This window comes from Notolepis coatsorum, assembly GCF_963971535.1.
Source record: "Notolepis coatsorum genome assembly, chromosome: 1".
Lineage (NCBI taxonomy): Eukaryota > Metazoa > Chordata > Actinopteri > Aulopiformes > Paralepididae > Notolepis > Notolepis coatsorum.
In genome coordinates, this window is record NC_140165.1 from 177077032 (window position 1) to 177101759 (window position 24728).

The 24728-nt window shown below is 41.0% G+C and overlaps 1 protein-coding gene across 2 annotated transcripts in view; it reads right to left on the reverse strand.

Annotated features, from left to right (window-relative positions):
- itm2ca (integral membrane protein 2Ca) overlaps positions 1–24728 on the reverse strand; it is a 105893-nt gene that overhangs the window by 16115 nt on the left and 65050 nt on the right. For both annotated transcript variants that reach the window (XM_084313916.1, XM_084313915.1), the window contains exon 3: positions 5954–6142. In XM_084313916.1, the coding sequence (XP_084170042.1) occupies positions 5954–6142 (189 nt within the window). The remainder of the gene's footprint in view (positions 1–5953; positions 6143–24728) is intronic.

Genomic DNA, 24728 nt, shown 5'->3' on the forward strand with positions numbered 1-24728 from the left:
AGTCTGAGTTGATTCATACACGTGTGGGTTGGGTGATCAGCTGGCTGAGGCTGTGCAGATCACAAAACCTATTGAAGGATTTGAAGACGGGTGCATGTTTTTGTTGCATATCCATGTTCCAATCCCCAATAAGAATCTTTTCTGCATCCTCAGCTCCAGCTAAGCACACATCCAGCATATCATAAAAGCCATTTTGATCTGGCGGTCTGTAAATTGTGCCGACTAGAACAGATTTAGCCCTTTCAAATAGAATTTCCACCCATACAGTTTCAATAGCCTCATGATATAGGTCAGTACGGTTAATACAAGATACAAGAGTTTTATTTGTCACGGCATACAGGTATACAGTGAAATGCGGGGGGTCTTGCCCGCAACGATGTGCATAATACAATAGTAATAATATATAATAAGAATCCAACCAAGAGCGACATTGTGCAATAAACAAGTAAACAAAGTAGGGCATATCGCAGTGGAGGCTGCTGACCAAATTTTTAGGTGAAGCACAAATTATTATATTATATTATATATTAAATAATATTTTTAAAACATCCCCCACTGTGTCAGTGGTCAGTGGACACAGATGAAAACATATTAACATTAGGTGACAGCGGACCTGACCAGATGAAAACATATTAGGTGACAGCGCACCTGACCAGATGAAATCATATTAGGTGACAGCGCACCTGACCAGATGAAATCATATTAGGTGACAGCGCACCTGACCAGATGAAATCATATTAGGTGACAGCGCACCTGACCAGATCAAAACATATTAGGTGACAGCGCACCTGATCAGATCAAAACATTTTAGGTGACAGCGCACCTGACCAGATCAAAACATATTAGGTGAAGGTGACAAGGAAGCCACAGACTCATACCCCCCCCCCCCCCCGACACTCAACTAACCGCCTCGGACAGTCCTTCATACCAGTGGCCATCAGGCTCCACAACAGTGGGCAGCGACTGCTGCCAGACATCGATCTAGAACTAATAGGAACCCAAGTAGGACAATAACACTACCTTATGCATACTGCACCTTATGTGGATACTGTGATACTGTGAATAATGAATAATGTATATTTCAGTTAGTTAGATAGTAAATTATATTGACCTATTTGTTTTCACTACCTGTTTTCACTACCTGTAAGAATACCTTGAAGACTCTAACAGGAGCACTCATTCAAGAGTACTACGACTATGCTTGCACCTCATGGTACCAAAGCACCTCAAAGGCACTAAAAACAAGATTACAAAACATCAAAAAACAAACTGGTCAGACTACTGCTTGACCTTACTCCTAAAACCCACCTCACCCCTGTCCACTTTGACAACCTAGGATGGCTTAGAGTAGACGACAGAGTACAGCAACTTGCAATGGGCCTGGTCTACAAGATACACTACACCACTAAGATACCCATGTGCATGTCGAAATACTTCCCAAAGGTCAGTGAATACCACGACCACAACACCAGAGGTAGTTCCACAAATCATGTTCAACCCAGATAAAATTATTTAAAAAGTAAAAAAAAAAAAAAAAAAAAAAAGAAAAAAAAGTTTTTTTTTAATAAAAGAAAATAGTCATAACTTAGAAATGAGATTGCATAGGTCTATGAATCGATATCGCGATTCTGTTTCGATTAATTGCCCAGCCCTACAGTGTGTACAGTAAGTTAGCTTGGTGATTATCATTGTGATGTAGGCTAAGCTGGCTAGCTACTGTTAGCATACAAGCACTGTAGCCTACTTACTTTTTCATCCACAACGTTTTTTCTGATCCAGATGCATAAATCCACTTCTTCATGTTGCTCAGTTGCTGGTTTATACTTTGGTCCTAATGTTGGCGCAAAGTTTAATTTAGCCTGACTTGACTTGTTATAGATGTACAGCTTACTAACTACTAAACAACAACTTTCTCATAGTCTCAACTTTCACATAGTCAAAATGGGTCCAGCTGCATGTCCGGAGGATAGGTTTAGCTCAGGCCAATCTCAAGTTTCTCAAGTTTCTTTATTAGTTGTCATACAGAAGTACAGAATACTTTTATACAAAATGCTTCTTTATGTTACATTTTGTATAAAAGTATTCTGTACTTCTGTATGACAACTAATAAAGAAACTTAAGAAACTTGAGATTGGCCCGAGCTAAACCTATCCTCCGGACATACAGCTGGACCCATTTTGACTTTGCAATGCAGAAATCTCTGATTGGATTTGCAAGGCTGCCAATCATATTCAACCTCCGTGTATTGGATGTCAAGGGCTGTCAATCAATCAACCCTCCATTCAATGGCAAGAGTTTAACTGCACAGACCGTGCTTAGATGAAGTTAATAGCCTATTTTGATTCGCTGTTATTTATTATTTATTTAACAATGGGTCACACCTGTGAAGTTTTCTTCACGAATAATTACTGCAGGCAATACTGCAGTGCAGGCCTGCTCAGAGCTGTCAATTTTGGCCATTTTTGAAGAAAAAAAAATTCACTGGCATTTTGTTTACAGAGGAAAACATTTATTAAACAAAAATAATAATAATAATAATTTAAAATATATATATATATATATAGTTTTTTTTTTTTTTTTATATATATATATATATATATATATATATATATATAGGTATATGTAAATTAATAATAATTATGAATTATGAGTCAATTTGTGTTTCACGTGTTGTCATAGAGAAACCTCCACTGGCATATCGGTATCTGTACATGAGTTATTTACAGAGAATGGCAGGACATGCTAGGTCCTGTGGTAGTGCAGTACACTGTTAGCTACGGATGAGGCACTGGGTCTTTATGTACACTGCTATACAATGCTATATTATACAATCTCAAGCTCTACTATACTATTCTTAAAGTGACCTTTCCTTTTGTAAAGTGTCCATAAGTGTGAGCATGTGCAGCATGAGTGTGTGTGTGCTCATGTTAAAGTGGCTGATAGTGTGTGAGCGTGTACAGTGTGTGTGTGTGTGCTCATGTGTGCTTGTGCGTGGAGAGTTCAGTGTTCAAGGCTCTGATGGCCTGGGGGAAGAAGCTGAGCCGATGTCTCTCTGTCCTCGTTACTGGTGTTCGCAGGCGATTGCCTGACTGCAGCAGCATGAACAGGCTGTTGTTGGGGTGGTGAGGGTCTTTCATTATCCTGCAGGCTCTGGATTTGCACCTCTTGTTGTATAGGACCTGCAGGGTTGGTAGTGCAATACCCGTGGTACGCTCGGCTGAGCGCACCACTCTCTGTAGGGCCTTCTTGTCCTGTGCCGTGCTGTTGCCATACCAGGCAGTGATGTTTCCAGTCAAGATGCTCTCTACAGCTCCGGAGTAGAAGGACTGGAGTATCTTCCCAGATACTCTGAACTTCCTTAACTGTCTCAGGTGGTAGAGGCGTTGCTTCGCCTTTTTTACGACTGAGTCTATGTGTGTTGTCCATGTCAGGTCCTCTGAGCATTGGTGTGCATTTGGTGTCCTTATGAATGTACATGCAGACATCACCTCCATACTTGTTCCTATCATTTCGGACTATTGAATAATTCTCCAACTCTATTTCAGGGTCTGCTACTGATGAATCTAGTTTAGTTTCAGAAAAACATAGTATGTTTACCTTACCGCTAATAAACAGTTGTCTTATTTCGGCCAGCATATGTCTTAGGCTGTTTACGTTTAGATGGAAAATATGTAGTTTTTATTTGATGTGTTGGCGATGTCGTCGAGTTCAGTATAGAAATTGACATCAAATCGCTCTTACCTGTGGCCGGTTGGATTCCAAAAAGAATTTCCCAGTTATTTGATCGCCATCTGGTAGATTGATATGTCCATTGGCTGATGCTATATTCCTTTACTCAGGGCCGGATTAACGACCGGGCCGTGGCCCGTGGGCCTCTAGTGACGATTAATAAATGTATTTTTATTTTTTTTATGCCCCTCGTCTGTACTTTCGGAGTCCCAATATGCCTTTTCCATCCAAAATACAGCTCTGTGACAACATCCGGGATATTAAAATGGAATAAAAGCAAAAACGAGTTTAAATCTGCATAAAATGTATACCTAGGTAAATGGAATATTGCTCCACTTCTACAAGGGCTATTTGCATATTCTTGGTATCTAGGAACATCTATGGACCTCAATGAATGTATTCTCAGTGTCAGAAATATTGTGTCTATTACTAGGCTTGCTTAAATTGTGATGAAACAAAGGAAAATATGAATTATGATTTTTCTTTTCATCTTTGACAGTGAATAAAACCATGATAATAATGACCAAACTTAAAAAACTGCCACTGAGCTCATTCAGTACCCTCTTGAGATCATGTGTACAAAAGATCTAAGGAAATTAATAAAGGGAAGATGATCAAACTGAAGGTTCTGTATATACAGTACTGAATTCTCCCATCCGGACCAATGCAATTTGAAATATTATTATAGAATATAGAATATATGCTTATACATTACCTTATTATAGCCAATTCGCACATTTATATATATATATACATATAGTATCTTTCAAATGGCCGAGTTCAATTTGGATATAGTATCACCAGGCGTGCATAATAACAGATACTGATATTTACTGTAATCGACTGTACTATTTTATTTCCCCCACAGTGTAACCATTTTGAAACTAATTTCAGATCTAATTCTTCCTACATGGTAACAATAGTGTGGAGAAACTGACTGCGTTTCAATATTTGTCAAAAACGTTACCTTTTGTAGCTTATTATCGCGAATCATAATTATTGATATGATTCATTCAGAACGCTGAACTTTGAACCACCATAGTATGTGACAGGAAGTGTAGATCGGAGAAATTTCAACGCTGGCAGATAGCTAGCGAAAACTACAATTCCGATGGTTCAACATTTCCATTTCCGGTTCCGGGTCAGAATAGACGATCGCAAATAGAAAACTTAAAATGATATAAGTACACTTTTAACCTATTGCTAAACTATTGCCAACCTAACGTTTTACATTCTACATGCATTTGTGACATAGTAGTGATGTTAATACTTGAAAACGGTTGATTTTAAAATCACAAATTATTTTCATCACTCATAAAAATATGCCTATATGATAATAATGTCAAAAAGGGTCGGTACCGACCCCGTCGAGTGGAACAGGTTAACTTCAACTCTCTGGAACCTATGAGCCAGTGGATCATCTGACATCAGTCTTTTGAAGGCGGCAGCGGGCCCAGTTTTTATGCTAGCGCCAAGCAGCAATATCAGATTAATCCACTGATACCAAACATGCCACACTAGCTTGCTGGGAACGAGGCTAAATATAGTTGAACACCTCCAGTCCCTACAGCGTTGATAATACCACCTCACATTTTCAGGTGGAATTTGTGACCAAAAACAAAAGGTCTTATATTTGGGACAATACGCTACTCTATTCCTGTACACATATACCTGTATATTCCTGTACACATATACCTGTATATTCCTGTACATATATATCTGTATATCCCTGTACAAGATCTGCACACATGCACTGTTGATATGCAATCTGAAATATGATTCACAGTCTGTCATTGTGTACATAACTCTGTTAATATCTGAAGATATCAGTTGCCTCCTGTAGATATGTCAGTATGTATATAGGAATCTGTGTTTCCATCTCTTTATTATATTGTATTATATTATCTTATTAGCACGGCTCATGTGTCATTGTGACGCATTGGCAACTCCAGAGACTTCCATTACATCTTTATGGTTTTGTAGAGCAACAAAGTTTTGATCCAGGAAATGTATTTCTGTGGTCTTTTGGGGAAACTCTGCTATCAACCATTTTAGAGACGTACTGTATCATTTCAGTTGTGGCTTACAGAACAGTAACACGGTTATGTCGGTAAGGAAATTAAACCTCAGTTGGACAGATTGATCCGAGTGGCTTGCTCTGTGTGTGCATTGCCATCATGTGAATATGTGTGTTCACAGTGTGTGTGTGTGTCTCGGTCCTCACCCTGTGGAAATCGTGGATGATGTCAGCAGGGTCGCTGCCTCCGAAGTGGGGCACGGGGACGGTGATCTGCTCGTAGTTGTCGTCCAGGTAGATGCCCACGTTCTCCTCCAGCTCCTGACGGCCACGCAGCGGAGCATAGACAGAGTCCTCGTACAAAACCCTGCAGTGGAACAGGTTCTCCTCTGGCATCTGGGGGACAGTTTTTAACAGCATAATAATAAATCATAATATTATTATTATTATTATAAATAACAATAATATTAGATTCAATTTTAAAATTTTCAAATGTATTGTCATTGTAACAATGACAAGAGTGCAAACTATATAGCTATAATATATATAACTATATATTAAATTGTTAGACCTCTCTTGGCAGAGCCTGAGGTGTGGCCAACAATAGCAACTCCTCTACTTTACACACTCAAATCCTAAGTGCAATAGACCAGGGCCCCGTTCCCCGTACCTGGCTAACTGAGTTAGCCGGATAATTTCCAGTATAGCCTGACTTAAGCCGGACCTTTCTGTTCCCCGACGCTTGATTGTCCAAATCACCATGACAACAGATCAAAAAGTTTGAGCCTGGTCGAGAGCAGGCTTAAGTTCAGTTAGCTGGATGAACCATGGCCACGCCCCCGCAAAGAAATGACAGCTCGCTTCCTGAAATGATTCTCACAGTCTAGGATCTGCATTATACCATTCTGAATTACGTTTTTGTGCTTCATTCTTCCAGAGGGGGCTTTTGAAATGTAAAATAGACCCAAAATGCTGATACTAAATTCACGTTGTCCTAAATAATGCATGTTATATATACCGTGGCGCTCGCTAGGTGCGATGTACACATTATGTGGTTATTTTAACAACGCGCAGCATTGCAAATGTGAATCCTGCGGGGATATTTTTAATGATTGAAACCCATCGCTCGTTTGGCTCTGATTCCTTTCATATTCTCCGCTGTGGGAGCGCCTAGATTGTGTTTCATTCAAGCATAAAATTGAAGTGTCTATGCGTGGATTGTGGTTTTTGTGGATTATGAATTACGAGGAATCTGAGGATTGTTGAATTGTATCATCACTCACACGTTATTGTGATATTGTAACTGGGATTAATGCATTTGAGAATAAAGAGATAAAACTTCATTCAAAAGAAAAATATTCTAAACACGGGTCTCTTGTCCATTGATGGTCTTGGATACACAATGGATATATCCCGTCTGGCACAGTGGTCCAACGGCAGTGTTCACTCCTGGCAAGCCGGCGACCCGGGTTCGAAACCCCGCGTTTCCAATATGATTTTTTTGGAATATAATATTAATGATTATACGCAAAAGTAGCCTAGTTTTAAGTTAAAATATTATAAATCTACATGCATTGAGGATGTCATTCTTTATATAGCTCTCAACGTGCACCAAATTGAAGTATTTACATTTCAAAAAGAAGGCTAGAAGAAGTGGGATTCGAGCGCGGGTCGTCCGTGTGAAAGACAAAAAGCTCGACCATCAGACCACGGTGGCAGACAAATGAAACATCAACCATTCATCCATCAATGGATAAGAGAGCCGTATCCTTATTCTGAAACTGTTGAACTAATTATTTTCGCTAGCAAGATCTCATTTGATTATCCATTCCATGAACCTACTGCCAGCAGGGCACGTTTAAAGAAATATAATCGGATTGATTGGGGTAATGAGGGACTTAAAATTTGCCTATAGATTATGCATTTAACTTGTCGGCGAGGCTATTGAGCCGTACTGCAATCTGTTAATAAAGTTTTAAATCAATAAAATCAATCAATGCCGTTAGAAAATCAGGATCTCTGCTCTCGACACTTGCTGCCTTCTCGGCTGAGGCGGGCGCGCGCACTGATCCTGAGTATCAAGTCTGGTTCGAGTTAACGAGACTGAATCCACCTTCGAGGAACAGGAAAATCCCGGCTTCAAACATCGGGTTAATTGAATCTGGATAATGGGACTCTTGATCGACTTAGTTGAACCAGGTACGGGGAATAGGGCCCTGGGGAGTCACCTGATCGTTTTAACACTTTGAGCGCCGGACCCGAGTATAGTCAGAGAGAGAGATTGATGGGGATACTAATTAATTTCGCCGCGGGGGGCATAATCCCACGGGACAATACATAGGTAACTTGTTTCAAATGACAATATATGCCTCTGTGAATATTATTGCACGGATCGGAATACGGGCGTGCGCGTGGGAGCATGCACAAAGATATTTTGACAGTGATAATTTTTTCATACATACATTTACATTTTATACCATGATGAATATCAATATATTTCTAGAGCGTCTCAATAAACGCTCATCTCAATAAACTCCAGCAAATCGAGCTTAAATGTATTTCCTTAGAAATCGTGCCATTTGTCGCTTGATTTATGAATAGTTTTCAAATAAACGCTAGATTATCGATATTATATGTGTCCTTATGCACGAAGAGAAGCGGGGTCTGAATAATAGATTCTCCGTACTTTGGTCGGCACGAACCTCACACACATTCCGATGACGGTGATAGGAACATCTGATTACCCCAAGATTCGTAACATAAAGGCCTTACCTCACATCTGATGTCATGCAAAAAGATTAATCCAATTCCTGATCGCCATTCCAAATATTGATCGCGTTTATTGTAGGGCTGTCTTAAATACTTCGAAGCTTCATTCGATGGGCATGGGATTCGAATATGAAAATAAAATTCAATTATAAAAATAAAAAATAATGATTTTTTTGTGTGTGTTCAAAATCAACTCTGCCTCTCTTTGTTAACTACAACAAGCAATGCTGTTTGTTATTTAAGATGAGGTCGGACTCGGCACCGACAGATTTGTGTTCATTGTGCTGCTTTTATAAAGCCTCAAATGACGGCTTACAATATTTCATGAAAGCAAAGTGTTTTGTTTGTCTAAGATTTAAAAAGGTTTAAACTTTACAGCACTGACAAAGTCCCACAACATTAAAAAAAAAAAAAGTATAACTTTAAAAAAAAAATTATCTCGAAGCTTCTAATTAAAATCGAATCTCGGCCCTGAAGCTTCGAAGAAAAAAAAATTGAAGGTCAGCCCTAGTTTATTGATCCAACGTTATATCCAAAATCACATAATCCACGATGCTCCCAGTGGGGGGACTCAATGCAATAGTATCTATCCAGCTGCATGCCCGAGAAGTAAAACCTGGACCGGACTTATTTTTTTGATGCACAGTCCCAGCCAATCCAATCCAATCCAATGATGTGCAATACCATCTGGGAGACGATAGGCGGCGGTATTTGCCCTTTGCGAGCTCAGACCCATTCCCAATGATAACGTCAGGCTGGATGGATGAAAAATTTATGGATATCGCTAATAAAAGAAATAACGATTAAAACCCGACTATACTCGTGATTGGCACGGAAGCGATGGCGAGTTAACCCGACTATACTCGTGGTTGGCACGGAATGGGTTAACTGGCGCCCAGAAAAGTGGCAATTTTTTTACTTGAACTTGAGGACATTTTTGTTTGTTTATTTGTGAAAAATTTCGAAAAATGATTTGTTTATGTTTATTTATTTGTATGTGTAAACATTCAAAATAAAATAATTCATTCAAACTTTTTTCAGGCCAAGTCATATTCTTATTTTAACCTCCACTGTATATATTTTTTTAATATCGTTAGCGTTTTAAGGGAACCAGATTATTTTGAACATCTTTTCTATTGCCAGTTTGCTTTTATGCAATATCAATGCTGTTTTCAATTCATTAAATAAAACTGATACTTTTCGCAAGGGTTGACTGTCCTACAAATAAACAAATCTACATACTGTAACCTTTCAGTGTTTTTATTTACATTTACAACCCATGTTTTTATTTACATTGTGACAACTGAACTAACTGACTTGAACAAGGAACTAAACAAGGGAAACAGACAGTGCTTTAACACTTTCGCGGCCACTGGGGCCCGTCTAATATAATGGTTGAGGGCCAGCTTTTGTGTGGCTTTTTGTACAGCTAAATCTATACTTTATAGTATTGCTATCTGTCCATTCTCATTGTCAATTGAGTGCATAAACCGTCCCTTCAAAATGGCTTAAAGAAAAAAAAATGCATCAATAGGTTCTCATTTTATAGCGCCGTGAATATAAGCTTTATAGCGGATTTGGGCTAGTATATTTTCTGGAAGGCTACTTATAGAGCTAATAGCTGCTAACGTTATATCCAATGGCATTTCCGTTTTACAGATGCTACAGAAATAACTCAAACTGCATATGATCCGGACGATCCCAAAGCATGTATGCATGAAAGGGGGGGGGGCGGGGGACGTCGTTTATTATTATTGATTACCAATAACAGTGTTCGTCTAAGTAGCCACATACGCTGGTCGGCTGGTTGAGTATCATAGCAAGCTCTGATCGGGCTGTAATTTACGTGAAAAAGATCTTACCATGAGCCGGTGGGATCCCCCCGAGCATTTCCCCGTTATCGATCGCCATCTGGTAGATCGATATGTCCATTGACTGATGATAAATCCCCTTATTGCATGGTGAAATCTGCGATTCGAAACGTAATCCAAGCTACAGGCTGCAGATCCAGAATCGTGCTACTGAAAACACCATTGAAAGAAAACAAAGAGACTGATCCGTTCGCCCACAGGGCACATTGCAGTAGCGCGATAGCGCCCCTAAGAGGATCTGACCGGTATTGCACATTGTCGAATTCATAGAGTAGGGAAGATCTGCAGTGCCGCTCGGCGACCTTGAACAGGTTATTAACACTTTATCCGCCAATAACGTCATAGAACGGGTTTCAAGTTCAATGCGAATTCTGCCAGATCACGACATACGACGTTATTCTGATCATATTTCATATTTTCGCCATGGTATTCATATTTCACTCACGGATCCTTGTCTGATGCTGTCTGAGCCGGCACAACTCTGCAACGCTTCAATACTGCCACCTGGTGGCTGATCGGAGAGTTGCCAAACCGGATATGCCCGTTGGAGCTCGGTCCGTCCCCTAAATCCGTCCGGCCACTCGTTTATCATCCCAGGACTCTAGCCACACACTGTGGATATGGATCGCTGCCATAACTCAATAATCCACATGATTTGGGCTGTTATTATTATCATACAAACCGGAAATGGATCGCCTTGATGCCCATCACATAACTGGGATCCGTTTGCTCCAGTATCATCGCCCAACGCTAAGAGGAAGCTGCCGTGAGTTTCAGCGTTTTTGTATATTATTATCCATACAAACTGCTCTGATCTATATATCACCCATACTACATGAAGCATTTAACGACGATCACGGAATTATAAACGACCCCCCCCCGTTCACCCACGCATGATCAGTCATAACGTTTAGGACCATGTACAGTTGACATTTTTTATATAGCGTTGATCGTATCAAACGGCATTTGATAATCTAATATTATATGCATTTATGTCTATATCTCACGTTCTAGGAATTACTGCAGAAAACGATAAAAACATATTTATACTCTAGATGGTATTTTCGTATGAATGTGTGAATGAAAAAGTAAAACGTTCCTAAATCCTGAACGATAGATAATCGATGTTGAATGGGCCATAGTAATGTCAATTTAGCAATACAATTAAAAAAGTTATAGCCCTGCAAAAAAGGTAAACATCTCCATAGACTTCCATAGTACTGGCAGTGATCAAACATTGATGGATATAAGCGTGGCAGTTAATGTGTTAAAATGGAATAAAAGCAATAGCAACTTCCCACGGATATCTCCGTGATTCTGTCCACAACGCATGGATTTGAAAGCCGGATATATCCGTGCTTCGTCCCCAATGTGTTAATAATACATAATGTAATTTTACAAACAAAGTGCAGCTTACATACAGAAAACTCCTAATTCTGGGTTTTATGCACACATAACATAAAATATAGATTTCAAATGTATGTGTCTTGTACTTAATCCACAATCCAGAGGTTCCTCTAGTCTTTGGACTATAGACCACTGTGTTGTAGCTAGAGCTGCCGCGGTATTGATGTTTTCCTTCCCGCACACATTTGCAAAATATTTCCTACCGCCGCGGTTATTACCGCACGCACACAAAAAATTAAAAAAAAAAAAGTTTGAATGCATTTTTTTTTAGTAGTAGTCTACTCTTTATAGCATATAGCCTGCCTCTAGTCTAAATGTCTATCTTTAGAGGATGACTTTGCAGCATGAATATTGTTTGGGATTCGGCAAGCACGCATTAGTTATTGAAAGTGAAACACGGATTCGAAGTTTCCCCTCTGGTCGTGCGCAGTTCACTCGGTGTCGCGGGCAGGGGTGGTTACCCCTAACCCCCCCGACCCTTTCTTATTATTATTACTATAAAGTTACTACTTTATAATAAAGGCATTCGTTTTGTGGCATTAACATTATATAGTTATACGTTCAATAACATCAGCGTATTTACCGGACCATTAGCAAGGCAAGCAATACTCTATTCATATCTCAGTTCCTTTCTTTGCTCAGAGCGTGCCGAGTTGTCCCATTCTGCGGTCTGTTAATAAAGTTTTCAATCAGACAAGTGTATAGAACGAAGGGCTTTTATTATAACATTCGTTGCAGACAGTAAAATCATTATGTCTCTTTAGTACTCCTGAAGAGCGATGGTAGTCCACTCCGGCGGAGAGTTAAAGCTAACGTTATTAGCCGTGTTGTGATGAGCTGACATTCAGGACGTAAAAAACGTGTGACGCGTCTCTCTTCTGACCAATCAGTGGTCTGCAATGTTTCACGTGACTTTTCTGGTACCCAATAGGGTCGCTTGGAACCTCGATAGAGAAGTAGGGTATATCTGCAGAGCCGCAAGCCCAACGAGAGGAGGGTAATTTATTATTATTATTATAAAAAACAGCGTGACGCGGTATTCAGCCTACTCTGCGGTGGCCGTGATGTAACAGCGATACCGCGGTAATGCGGTAATCGCGGCAGCTCTAGTTGTAGCGTCTACTGTCCTGACTGACTATACCACTGTGTTGTAGCCTACTGTCCTGACTGACTATAGACTACTGTGTTTTAGAGTCTACTGTCCTGACTGACTATAGACCATTGTGTTGTAGAGCCTACTGTCCTGACTGTGACTATATACCACTGTGTTGTAGAGCCTACTGTCCTGACTGACTATAGACTACTGTGTTGTAGAGTCTACTGTCCTGACTGACTATAGACCACTGTGTTGTAGAGCCTACTGTCCTGGCTGTGACTATAGACCACTGTGTTGTAGCCTACTGTCCTGACTGTGACTATAGACCACTGTGTTGTAGAGCCTACTGTCCTGACTGTGACTATATACCACTGTGTTGTAGCCTACTGTCCTGACTGTGACTATATAGACCACTCTGCTGTAGCCTACTGTCCTGACTGTGACTATAGACCACTGTGTTGTAGCGCCTACTGTCCCGACTGTGACTATAGACCCTAGAAGCTTCTATCCCCAGGCCATCAGGCTGCTCAACAAACAATAAACACTATGCAACAACCATCAAATGCACACAGCACACACACGCACACACTCACTTAAACAAACAACACACTGCAGCACCCACTCTCCACACTTTAGATCACCTAAACACACTTTACACTTTATATTTAGTGGTAAAGGATTTGCACTACAACTCGTACACCTTACTGTAAATTGTACCTAAATTGTACCTCATCCCATTTCTGCTCTGCACTATATAGTATTGTATATTAGTACATTGCATAGTATATTGTATATTGTATGGTAACTCAGTTACTTCTATTCTGCATCGAACATTGTACATGTGTCTATACTGAACACCTGTGACCTCTATTTTTACTTCTATTTTACATGCTATACTATTTTATTTCATACTTATCTTGTCTAGCACAGTCTCTGGAGCGTAACAGTAAGAAGCATTTTGTATAAAAGTATTCTGTACTTCTGTATGACAACTATTAACACTATGATCGCCGCGGACGAGTTTTCACGTCATTCCGAGCCATGCTCATTCTGCCGAAGACGCCGTAACTCGTCTTTGGTGTCAATATTTCAAAAATCTGTCATCGAAATCATATTTCCTTTCCGGAGCCCTGAGACACACTGCTGATCTCCTCTCAACTCTCTAGCGGTTCAAGAGCGCCATCTGGTGGCCGATCGGCAGATCGCCAACCGGATATTAACCTTTGAACCGGTAGTGCTCATCCATATGTGGTCCGGCCACTCGCTATAGCTCCCGCGACTCCATCTTGAAACACTGGATAATAGATCGCTCGCCCTAACTCAATAAACAATGTTATTTGGACGTATATACTATTATACAACCTGGAAAATCGGGTATTTCTACATCCCATTATAGAAAAAAATCTGTTCCACGCTCATCTGCCAGCGGCGCGAGGAAGCCACGGTAAGATTCAGCGTTATTTTCTAACGTTTTCTATACTAACTGATCTGATGAACATATGACCCACTCTGGATGAATCATCTAACGCTGCCCACGGAATTATAAACGATCCCCCGCCCATCCGGTCATCATCAGATGATGCGTAGAAACTTCTAGAAGTACGTGCAGTTGACATTTTTTATCTCGCACAGATTCCTACCAAACTGTATTTGATCATCAATATAATGCATTTGGGGCTATAAATCACGTTCTGAAGAAAGCTGCAGAAAACGATAAAAACATACTTATACTTTAGACCATATTTTAGTATGAATATGTGAATGAAAAAGTTTAACGTTGCTACACCCTGAACAATACATATAGGACATTGAATGGGCCATAATAATGGCAATTTAGCAATAGAATTTAAAAAGTTATAGCCCTGCAAAGAAGGGGAACTTCTCCATAGACAAATAGAGCTGGCGAGGGATGGTAAATTATGAATTTAACCCATGGCGATTAAAGTGTTAAAGAAACTTGAAACTTGTTGTGGTTGTCACGCCAGGCAGGGAGGTTGTGTGCTGGAGAGCGTGAATGCGAGTCTTGTGGCTAGGGATGGGTACCGAATTCGGTACTTTTGAGGTACCGAACCGAAACATGTCGGTACTACCGAGTATCGAATCAAGTGAGATACCGGGGGGGGGGAATTACCCTTTTTTTTTTTTTTTTTACTTTTTTTTTCTCATGTCAACGTTCACACGCACAATATATGCTTACCTAGGATTTGACTTGATTCAACAACAAAGCAGTCGGAGCAATGGCAAGCCAAAAACTGTAGAAATTGTAGTTATTTGAAGTTTGGATTTTTTTTTCACGACTGAGGTAGGTAAATTCAATTTCTTGAGACTAAAGTACCGAAAAAAGGTACCGTTGGGTACCGGTATCGATTCACAGGTACCGGTACCGGTTCAAATGTGAAAGGTACCCATCCCTACTTGTGGCTAGCTTCTGATTGATGGCGAGCTAGCACCCTTTTCCCATTACTGCCATACTGTAATTTCCTGTGGCATAGCATACGTTGCAAAAACACACACCTGGCTCTTTTAGTTTTTTGCACCATGAACTAAAAAGGCTTGTTATCATACCCCGTTTCGTATAACCAAGCCCATCTGCATTTATTTCTCACGATCTACCTCCGTATGCACGTGTCCATGCTTATAGCATTACTAGCTAAACGGTAATAAAGTTTCCGCATTCATACGGGCTCCGATGAATATCAGAGGTAGATCAACACGTGATAAATAAGTTTGTTTGGTTTGGGGTTTGTCCGCTAAAGTAGGCCTAATGCAGGATTTGTGCACATGTGTTTTCTGACATAGCCTAATGATGTGAATGCAGCGTATGATTTATGGTAAAGTCAATCCCGCGGTTGTGCGTCATGTAAAAAACATCTCCTGACTGAACTTAATTTTTTAGGCAAAGTCATATTCGTATTTTAACCTCCACTGTATATTTTTATTTAATAGCGTTAGCTAAAAGGAAAAGACAACCCGTATCAGGGTCTGACAGCACTACAATTACATTTTCTTATCATAATATCATAACAGGCTGAGACTCACCAGTAGAGAGACGTCGCGCTGCCGCTAACCCTTCGATAAGCTTTGTGGTCCAGGCATAAATGTGTCCATAAATCCATTTAGATCCAACACTGTCTGAAAGTATCTTGCGATTATTATAAATTTCGACTACGAACTATTGGCGTAATCCTGTCTCTCGAGTCGCTGCGTGGCCTGCGTCCATTATTGTTCGTCAATATCAGTCCTCACTCCCAAACACCAATGACTCTGCTTGGCACAGCCGTGGTAGAAAAGAATTCCCTTTTTCATCATGTTTGAAGCCGCTGATTGGCTACAAATCATATTATACCAGGTAGCCAATTGACGGAAAATCCGTCACGACTCCGAATCAAATTGACGGAAATCCGTCTCAAGACGGAGCGCTTTAATCCCTGCTTATAGCACATGCATAAGCCTGGTCTCTTTTAAAAGATAACATTCTGAAGTTTCTGATACAATACAGAAAGATAATTTTGAGTGCTAATGAAATAGAGTAACATAGGTCTGAACTTGAGTTGTAGAAAAACTTGTTACTCACGTTTTTCTGTAGTAGTTGCAATATCCAAATATAGGATTTCCAAAAAAAGCTGGAAAACACCCTGGGTCCATAGCCTGAAGTCTTATGTAGTACATGTCCAAATTTCATAAAAATCCGTTCAGAAATGAGTAGGGGTGTAACGGTACTGTATGTGTATCCATCCCGCGAATTTACGGTACGGCCGTCACGGTGCTGTACGCGCAGCCATACGAAGAATACGTCTTACCACTAGGTGAAAGTAGGGTTGCACTGTTGCACATTTTACAAATCTACTCTATCTTTACACTGGCTTACTAACAGTCTTAACACAGAAGGTCATTCGTTTAACGTTGCATATCAACCTTGTATTGCCACATTTAGGTGATGAATAAAACGTTGAAGCTTGTAAAGGCATGAACAAGCTGACAGAACAAGTGAACGCGCACTATGCACTCGGCTGTTTCTCCCCTCCTCCCCTCCCCTTACTACAGGTGTCACTGAAACAAAACCAACCATGAATGATACAGTATGGGCGGGATCCACAAAGAATGGATTGCATGGTGCTAATTGCATCCTACTTACAATTCATTATGAATTGAAAATGGGGGACCCTGGTGTAAACAAGACGAAACTCTTTCTCTGGTCTGCATCCCCAAATCCACAAATTTTATTGATTGAAACTTTATTTAACAGATTGCAGAATGGGTACAATACAGTACGGCTCAATACACACAATTGTTAAGGGGATGCAAATCAGAGAAAGACTTTCGTCTTGTTTACACCAGGGTCCCCCATTTTCAATTCATAATGAATTGTAAGTAGGATGCAATTAGCACCGTGCAATCCATTCTTTGTGGATCCCGCCCTATGTTTGTAACACAGCATATACAATAGGCTGAAAATGTTCATCGTTTTCTTGTTCGCCTAATAATGTTAACCAATGGAAAGACACACACACGCACACACCAACTTTCTTCCGCGCTACTTTCCAGCTGATCCGAGAAAAAAAACGAAAAAATAAACACGCAAACATACTTTTGCTGATCTGGGCCCTATGGTACCTGGTTCAACTAAGTCGATCAAAAGTCCCATTATCCAGATTCAATTAACCCAATGTTTGAATCCGGGCTTTCCCTGTTCCTCGAACGCTGATTCAGTCTTGTTCATTCGAACCAGACTTGAAACTCAGGATCAAATTTAAATCAAATAAAATGTATTTGTAAGGCCCGACAACACACGTTAATGTCCCCATGGGTCGGACACATCTTCTTTAAACAAGTCAAGAAGAAACATCACAATAAGTCAAGAAACAAAACAAGAACACCATAAGGTCCAACAAATTTAAAATAAATGCAAAATAAATTAATGCAATGCGAACACTCCCAGACATACCCCACGCGAAGGTAAGGAAAAACTCACTAAAACCTAGCAATAGGAAAAAATGCACCACAGGCAATGTGGAGGAGAGAAACCTTAGAAGGGCCAATTCAAGGGGGGATCTCGCTTCTTAGATGTCGGTGATAGTAGTGTTGCAGACGGACAGTTGGTAAGCATGCACTCATGTGTGTAGTGAAACACAGATGAGTGCATGTAATAGCAACTGAACATTTAGAAAAATTTAAGATAGAACTGATAGCGATAGCAACTGAACATTTTGATCGATTAAAGATAGAGCTGATAGCGGATCTATTTGAGGCACAGGGGCGGCACAAAGAGGGTCGCGTCCTCCCCGTCTTAATCATGGGACGTTCAACACTCCGGTCATAACTCCGAGACAGCCGGAGACAGGATAATTGCGCGCGGCCACCTCACCTGAAAAGACAGCAGGTGTCGATAGCAGAAATCCTGATTTTCTAACGGCATTGATTGATTGATTGATTGATTGATTGATTGAAAACTTTATTAACAGATTGCAGAATGGGTACAATACAGTACGGCTCAATAGCCTCGCCGACAAGTTAAATGCATAATCTATGGGGTAATTTTAAGTCCCTCATTACCCCAATCAATCAGATTATATTTCTTTAAATGTGCCTGCTGGCAGTAGGCTTAATGGAATGAATAATCTAATGAGATCTTGCTAGCGAAAATAATTAGTTAAACTCTTTCAGAATAAGTAGACAAAAACAAGCCCAAAGAGTATCTAATTGATACGAATTAATAGATACTTATGAGGATATCTGTACTATATGTGCTTAGGACGGTATCATGTACTATATAAATACATGTATTTATATAGTACATCATACCGTCCTAAGCGCGACCCCCGAAATAACATGTCAGAGAGGCTTGGAGGGAGGCTATACAGTTTCACTATTAATCAGGTTTTAATCTGTTTCGGACATCATCCATACATGCATTGAATTGATTAACTGTTGGTTTATACCAGTGACACCAGTCATGTTAATCACCTTCTTGTTCATCATCAGATAACACTAACAGTGCTTGAACAGATAAATGCATTCATCAAAACGTCAAAGGCTTGCAATTGCTCATTCATTTTCTCAAGTCACGTCTACATCATCGAATCAAACAGCGCATCTCCTCAAACATTTTAATCCCAGTTACAATATCACAATAACGTGAGTGACATGATACAATTCAACAATCCACATATTCAGATTTGTCGTAATTCATATCCACAATCCACGCATGAAGACGCTTCAATTTATGCTTGAATGAAACACAATACGGGCGCAAATACATCCACAGCCGAGAATATGAAACTAATCAGAGCCAAACGCCCGATAGGTTTCATTCATTAAAAACATCCCCGCGGGATTCACATTTGCAATGCTCCGACGTTATTAAAATAACCACATAGTGTGTATATCGCACCTCGCGAGCGCCGTATATATGACGTGCATTATTTAGGACAAAGTAAATTTATTATCAGTATTTTAGGTATATTATTTTACATTTCAAAAGCCCCCTCTAGAAAAACTAAGCACAAAAACATAATTCAGAATGGTATAATGGGATCTAGACTGAGAATTATTTCAGGAAGGGAGCTGGCATTTCTTTGCGAGGGCGTGGCCATGCAGGTTATCGAGCTAACTGAACTAAACCCTGCCCTCGACCAGGTTAAAACTTTTTGATCTGTTGCCATAGTGATTTAGAAAATCGCACGTCATGGAACCGAAAGGTCTAGTTTAAGTCAAGTTATCCTGAAAATTATCCGGCTAACTCAGTTAGCCAGGTACGAGGAACAGGGCCCTGGACTGGTCCTTTGAGCTCATCTCCAGTCGAGCTGCTACGGTGTTTAAATCCAAAATATTGATCAATCCTCTCATTGTTGTGTAACATGGCATCTCTTCTCTAGTCTTTCTCTGCATCACGCAGGGTTCGAAATTAACGGGGGCTTGGGGCAAAATGCCCTCGAAAATTGACCAAATGCCCTCGAAAATCAGTTAAGGGGGGCAAGAAAAGTCCCAGACAGTTTACTAATTATATATATAATTATATATATGCTCTACAGTGCGAGCATTTCCCCTCGTATTTTCCCCTAATAATATGTGTGTGCGAACCATAAAAATCATTTACTTGCAGTGTGCGAGTGAAGATTACAAACAGCTCAGCTGGACTGAAATTCCGTTTTTGGGTGGAACGTTTGTTGCAAGGAGGGAGGGAGGCGGGAACCGCTGCGTGTTACACACAACACAGAGAAATGTCCAAGCGTCTGGCTGCTTCGGTGCGTCGTTAACGTCGGAAGAAATTCCCCACTAAGCCCTTAATTCAGAGCAGCGCAGTATCCTAATGACTTTTATGCTTCAGTCGATAAGGTGTTTTGCAAATTCTGTCAACATACATTACCCCGTACATACATACCCGCAAAAACGCGTGCGAATATCACTTCAAAAGCCATGTCAGGACCAAGGACCGTGCTTCCCAAAACACACCAGCTCTCTAACGATGATCTCTGGTGATCACAATAGATACAGCTAGAGGGCGAGGCTAATCACTGACACTATTGTGATTTAAATAGCTATGTAACGTTACAGTACATAGGACTATAGATGGAAATGATAGCTTCTCGCTAAATCTGGTGCACCCATCTACAGTATTTCCAAATTATTGTCAGTAGGCCTACACTATCCTTTATAAATGAAATAAACTAAAGGTGCATAAATGATGCATTACTATATTCCATCACAATAGAATATATATAGCTAGGCTACTGACATTGTGATCACTTGAAATGTGTATTTTTATTTTGTCACAATATTATTTGAACAATTTTGTGTAAAATTTAACTGTATTTCTGAGTTGCAGCACTTAAAAACATTAAATGGACTGTTATCTTATTAAATTGTGGACATTTATTCATTCCCACTTATTAGACACTATTTCTGATGGTAAAATACAGAATTCTGAAATATTAAAATGGAAAAAACTGAATTTAGGAAAAAAAATTATGGAATTTGGAAAATAATAAAAATGGATTTCATATGGCTCTACTATCTGTGTGTGTGTCTCGCTCTCTCACCCTCTCCCTCTCTACATCTGTGAGGTTTTTGTCCGTTGCTCACCTACTCGCTCTGTTCCTTTAAGCCTACTTGCTCTGTTCCTTTAGTTTTCTGTTAATCAATTGCATTCTCCTCACCTCACTAGCCCCCACCCTCGCGTTTGTTACTCTCGTTTGCTCTTCAGCAGCCACACCCTTGGACTACCTGTCATTATGTGTTTGATTGGTCTGGTGCCGAACACACACTTCTAGTTCGATTATCAATTAACCTCCCGCACCTGATGTGTATTCTAATTAGCACCCCTGTGGGCTTTAAGTACCTCGCTCTTCCCCTCTAGCCTTGTCGGGTCGTCCCGTATCATTCCGTATCATATCTCTATCACCAAGACTCCTTCGGGAGGTTCTGTCTGTTATGCTGTTTTCATCTCCGGCGTGAGATGCGCTCTAGCCTTCGCCTCCTGTCGCCGTTTGCCTGGAAGGAGACACTGGACTGCGCTCTCTAAACTTCCACGGGAGGTATTCCAGTGTTCCACTTCAGACCTCCGCGCAGCAGACGTCCAGACGCGCATCCAGACCTCCGCGCCAGATGCACTCAAGCCTTCGCCACCTGTCGCCGTTTGCCTGGAAGGAGACACCGCACTGCGCTCTCTAAACCTCTACGGGAGGTATTCCGGTGTTCCACTCCAGACCTCCGCGCAGCAGATGCGCTCTCCGTACCGGCGCGTACTCAAAGCAGACGCGCACCATCCAGACCTCCGAGCCTGGCGCGCTCTTTCGTGCAGACGCGCTCTTCACTCCAGACGCACATTCAGACGCACTCCAGATGCGTCCTCCGTACCGGCGCGTACTCCAAGCAGACGCGCACCACTCAGACCTCCGCGCCAGATGCGCCCTCCGTACCGGCGCGTACTCCAAGCAGACGCGCACCACTCAGACCTCGCGCCAGATGCGCCCTCCGTACCGGCGCGTACTCCAAGCAGTCGCGCACCACTCAGACCTCCGCGCCAGATGCGCCCTCCGTACCGGCGCGTACTCCAAGCAGTCGCGCACCACTCAGACCTCCGCTTGGACAACCCGTTCCCCGTGGCGACGCGCTCGCCCTTTTGATCCTGCTCTCTTTACGCACAGCGCCTGGGTGAGTTTTGCCAGACTGTCTTTGACCCTATTCGTTTTTCGTGTGTTTTAGACACTGAAGATATCCTGCTTTTTGTCAGACTGTCACTCACCCAGTGTCAGCTTTTTGGATTGTTCATTGGGATAATATTTGCTTGAACATCGCTCACTGTGTGTATTCACACCGAAGATATTATCACTTGGATTATTATTGGGACTTCGCTCACAGTGTGTATATCACCGAAGATTCTATCACGTGGATTCGTTGTTGGGACATTACTCACAGTGTGTATTTACACCGAAGATTCAGTCACTTGGATTACTCTGTTTTGGGACAAGTCACTTCTCCTGTCACTTGCTCTGTTCCCCACTGTACTCTGAGCTAACCCGCTCCCTCTCTCCCTCTCGGTCCCGTTTACCACCTCGGAGAGTTGCCGAGAGGATTCTGCAGAGCGGCTCTGACGTCACCGTCTGATTCCTCAGACGAACCATCCCGGGAGAAGCTGCAGAGCAGCAACATTCTTCTAATGCTTGTATCCCAGTCTTTGTCTGTTTTCCATTCTCTAGTCCTCCTAGTCCTCCCTGTCCAGTCCTTCTAGCCCTCCTAGTCCTCCCTGTCCCCAGCCCGCCTCCGCGGGCCTCTGTCCCTGTTTCCCCTCTCTAGTCCTCCCTGTCCAGTCCTTCCAGTCCTCCTAGTCATCCTAGTCCTCCCCGTCTAGTCCTTCCAGTCCTCCCTCTCCCCAGCCCGCGAGCCTCTGTCCCTGTTTCCCCTCTCTAGTCCTCCTAGCCCTCCCTGTCCAGTCCTCCTAGTCCTCCTAGTCATCCCGTCCAGTCCTCCTAGTCCTCCCTGTTTTTCCTGCCCTTGTCCCTTGCCCTGGTCCTGTTCCCTTAGCCTTCCCCTTAGCCAGCTCGCCTCCTAAAGGCACTGTGCCTTTTCCCATTTCTTGTTTTCCAGTAATTTGTGTTCTCCCTTAAAGGGACAGTGCCGTTTTCTGTGTGTTTCAATAAATGCCCAGTTCTTGGCTTACTCTCATACCTGTCTTGTGTTGTGCGATTGGGGTCGGTTACAAACCATAACAACATCTCCCTCTCCTGAACCTATTTAATTCAAAAGGAAGACATTGATGGACAGTAGCTATAGTATAAATTATAGCTCAGTTGTAGCTGTAACAGAATAATTGTATTAACTATTAATTAACTATTATTCAATAGCGTTTCAATTATAATGAATTAAATAATTGTATAAAGAATTTTCAATGTTCTGTCATCTAATAATATATTCCATTGCCTTTCCTATCTGTATCAAAGTCAAAATGTTGGTATCATAACAACACTACAACATACAAAAGCAGCTTGACAACCGATATCCTTTGCGTCTAGTAGGCATGGGCCAATATGTGATTTTGGTGGTATGTGCTATTTGCACAGATGTTTAGCCCTTGAATTAAAGGGGCTATGCACTGCTATTCCTAGCACTATTTGGGCAACTTTACACAATTCCTGTTAGTCTATTGAAGACATTTGTAATTTTTTTTTTCAAAAAAATGCATTGTTTTATATTTCTAATCAAGTACTCAAAACCATCATTTTTCAGCCTCGAGAAATCAGGCTGTTATGGCCTGGCTCCGCCCATAAGCACTTTGAGTGACAGTCAGACCACAGTCTGCACTGGTAGAGGGAGGGAGGGAGGGGGGGGAAGAGAGAGAGAGTTCAGTTCAGTTCAGAGTTTTTATTTGCCACATGGAATAATACAATCATAGTTTCTTCATTAAAAAATCATAAATAGTCATTCCATGGACAAAAGGAGCAGGAAGAAGAATAAATCTTATAGTTATATAGTTACCTGCCCCTTATTCCTAAACTAACATGTAGGGCTGGGCGATATGGAAAAAAATCATATCGCGATAACGATATGATAATTTTATTTTATTTCTCGATATCGATAATTATCGAATTGTTATAAGTATAAAAAAAAAAAAATGTTTAACAACAGATGTATGTTTATTTTGCAGCAATTCTTTGTCATTGCCGCCATCTTTAGTGTTACATCCCCTCACACTCCAGTTCTCAGGCTGCAGCTGGTTTAAAAGCTAAAGTAAACCGGCTTCTCTGCTGGCTGTGGCTCCAGAGGAGTTGAACAGTTCTGGCTCTGCTAGTTTATTTTCGATCTTTTGGCGCTTTTTTGGTGGACAAACCACCGCACATGTGCACTGTGACTCGTGACTGGAGTCTAGTTCTGCTAGCACACATAGCCTACTGTGTACAGACGGTTTCAAAATGTATTTTAAATTAGAAAGCAAACAAAATAAATGGACAAGAGAAAAAGAAATCTGAATTTGGTCAGTATTGTCATTTGGACAAGCAAAGCCATTACTTTAAGTTGCAGGCAAGAAAGACAAGTCTGTCCACTGTCTCTGGTTTTAAAACTGCCCTGTTGCAGGTAAAAAAAATAATAATTATAAAAAAAAAAAAAAAACGATTTTTCGATTTTTTTTTATTTTGATATTCGATATCGATTATTAAAATATATCGCGATATTTATCGTTATCGTTATATCGCCCAGCCCTACTAACATGTATTTTCTTAATGGTCGGCGTATAACCTTATTTACACAAATAATCATTTATACCATGAGAGAGAGAGAGAGAGAGAGAGAGAGAGAGAGAGAGAGAGAGAGAAGCCCCTCCCTCTCTCTTCCTTTTTTTCTT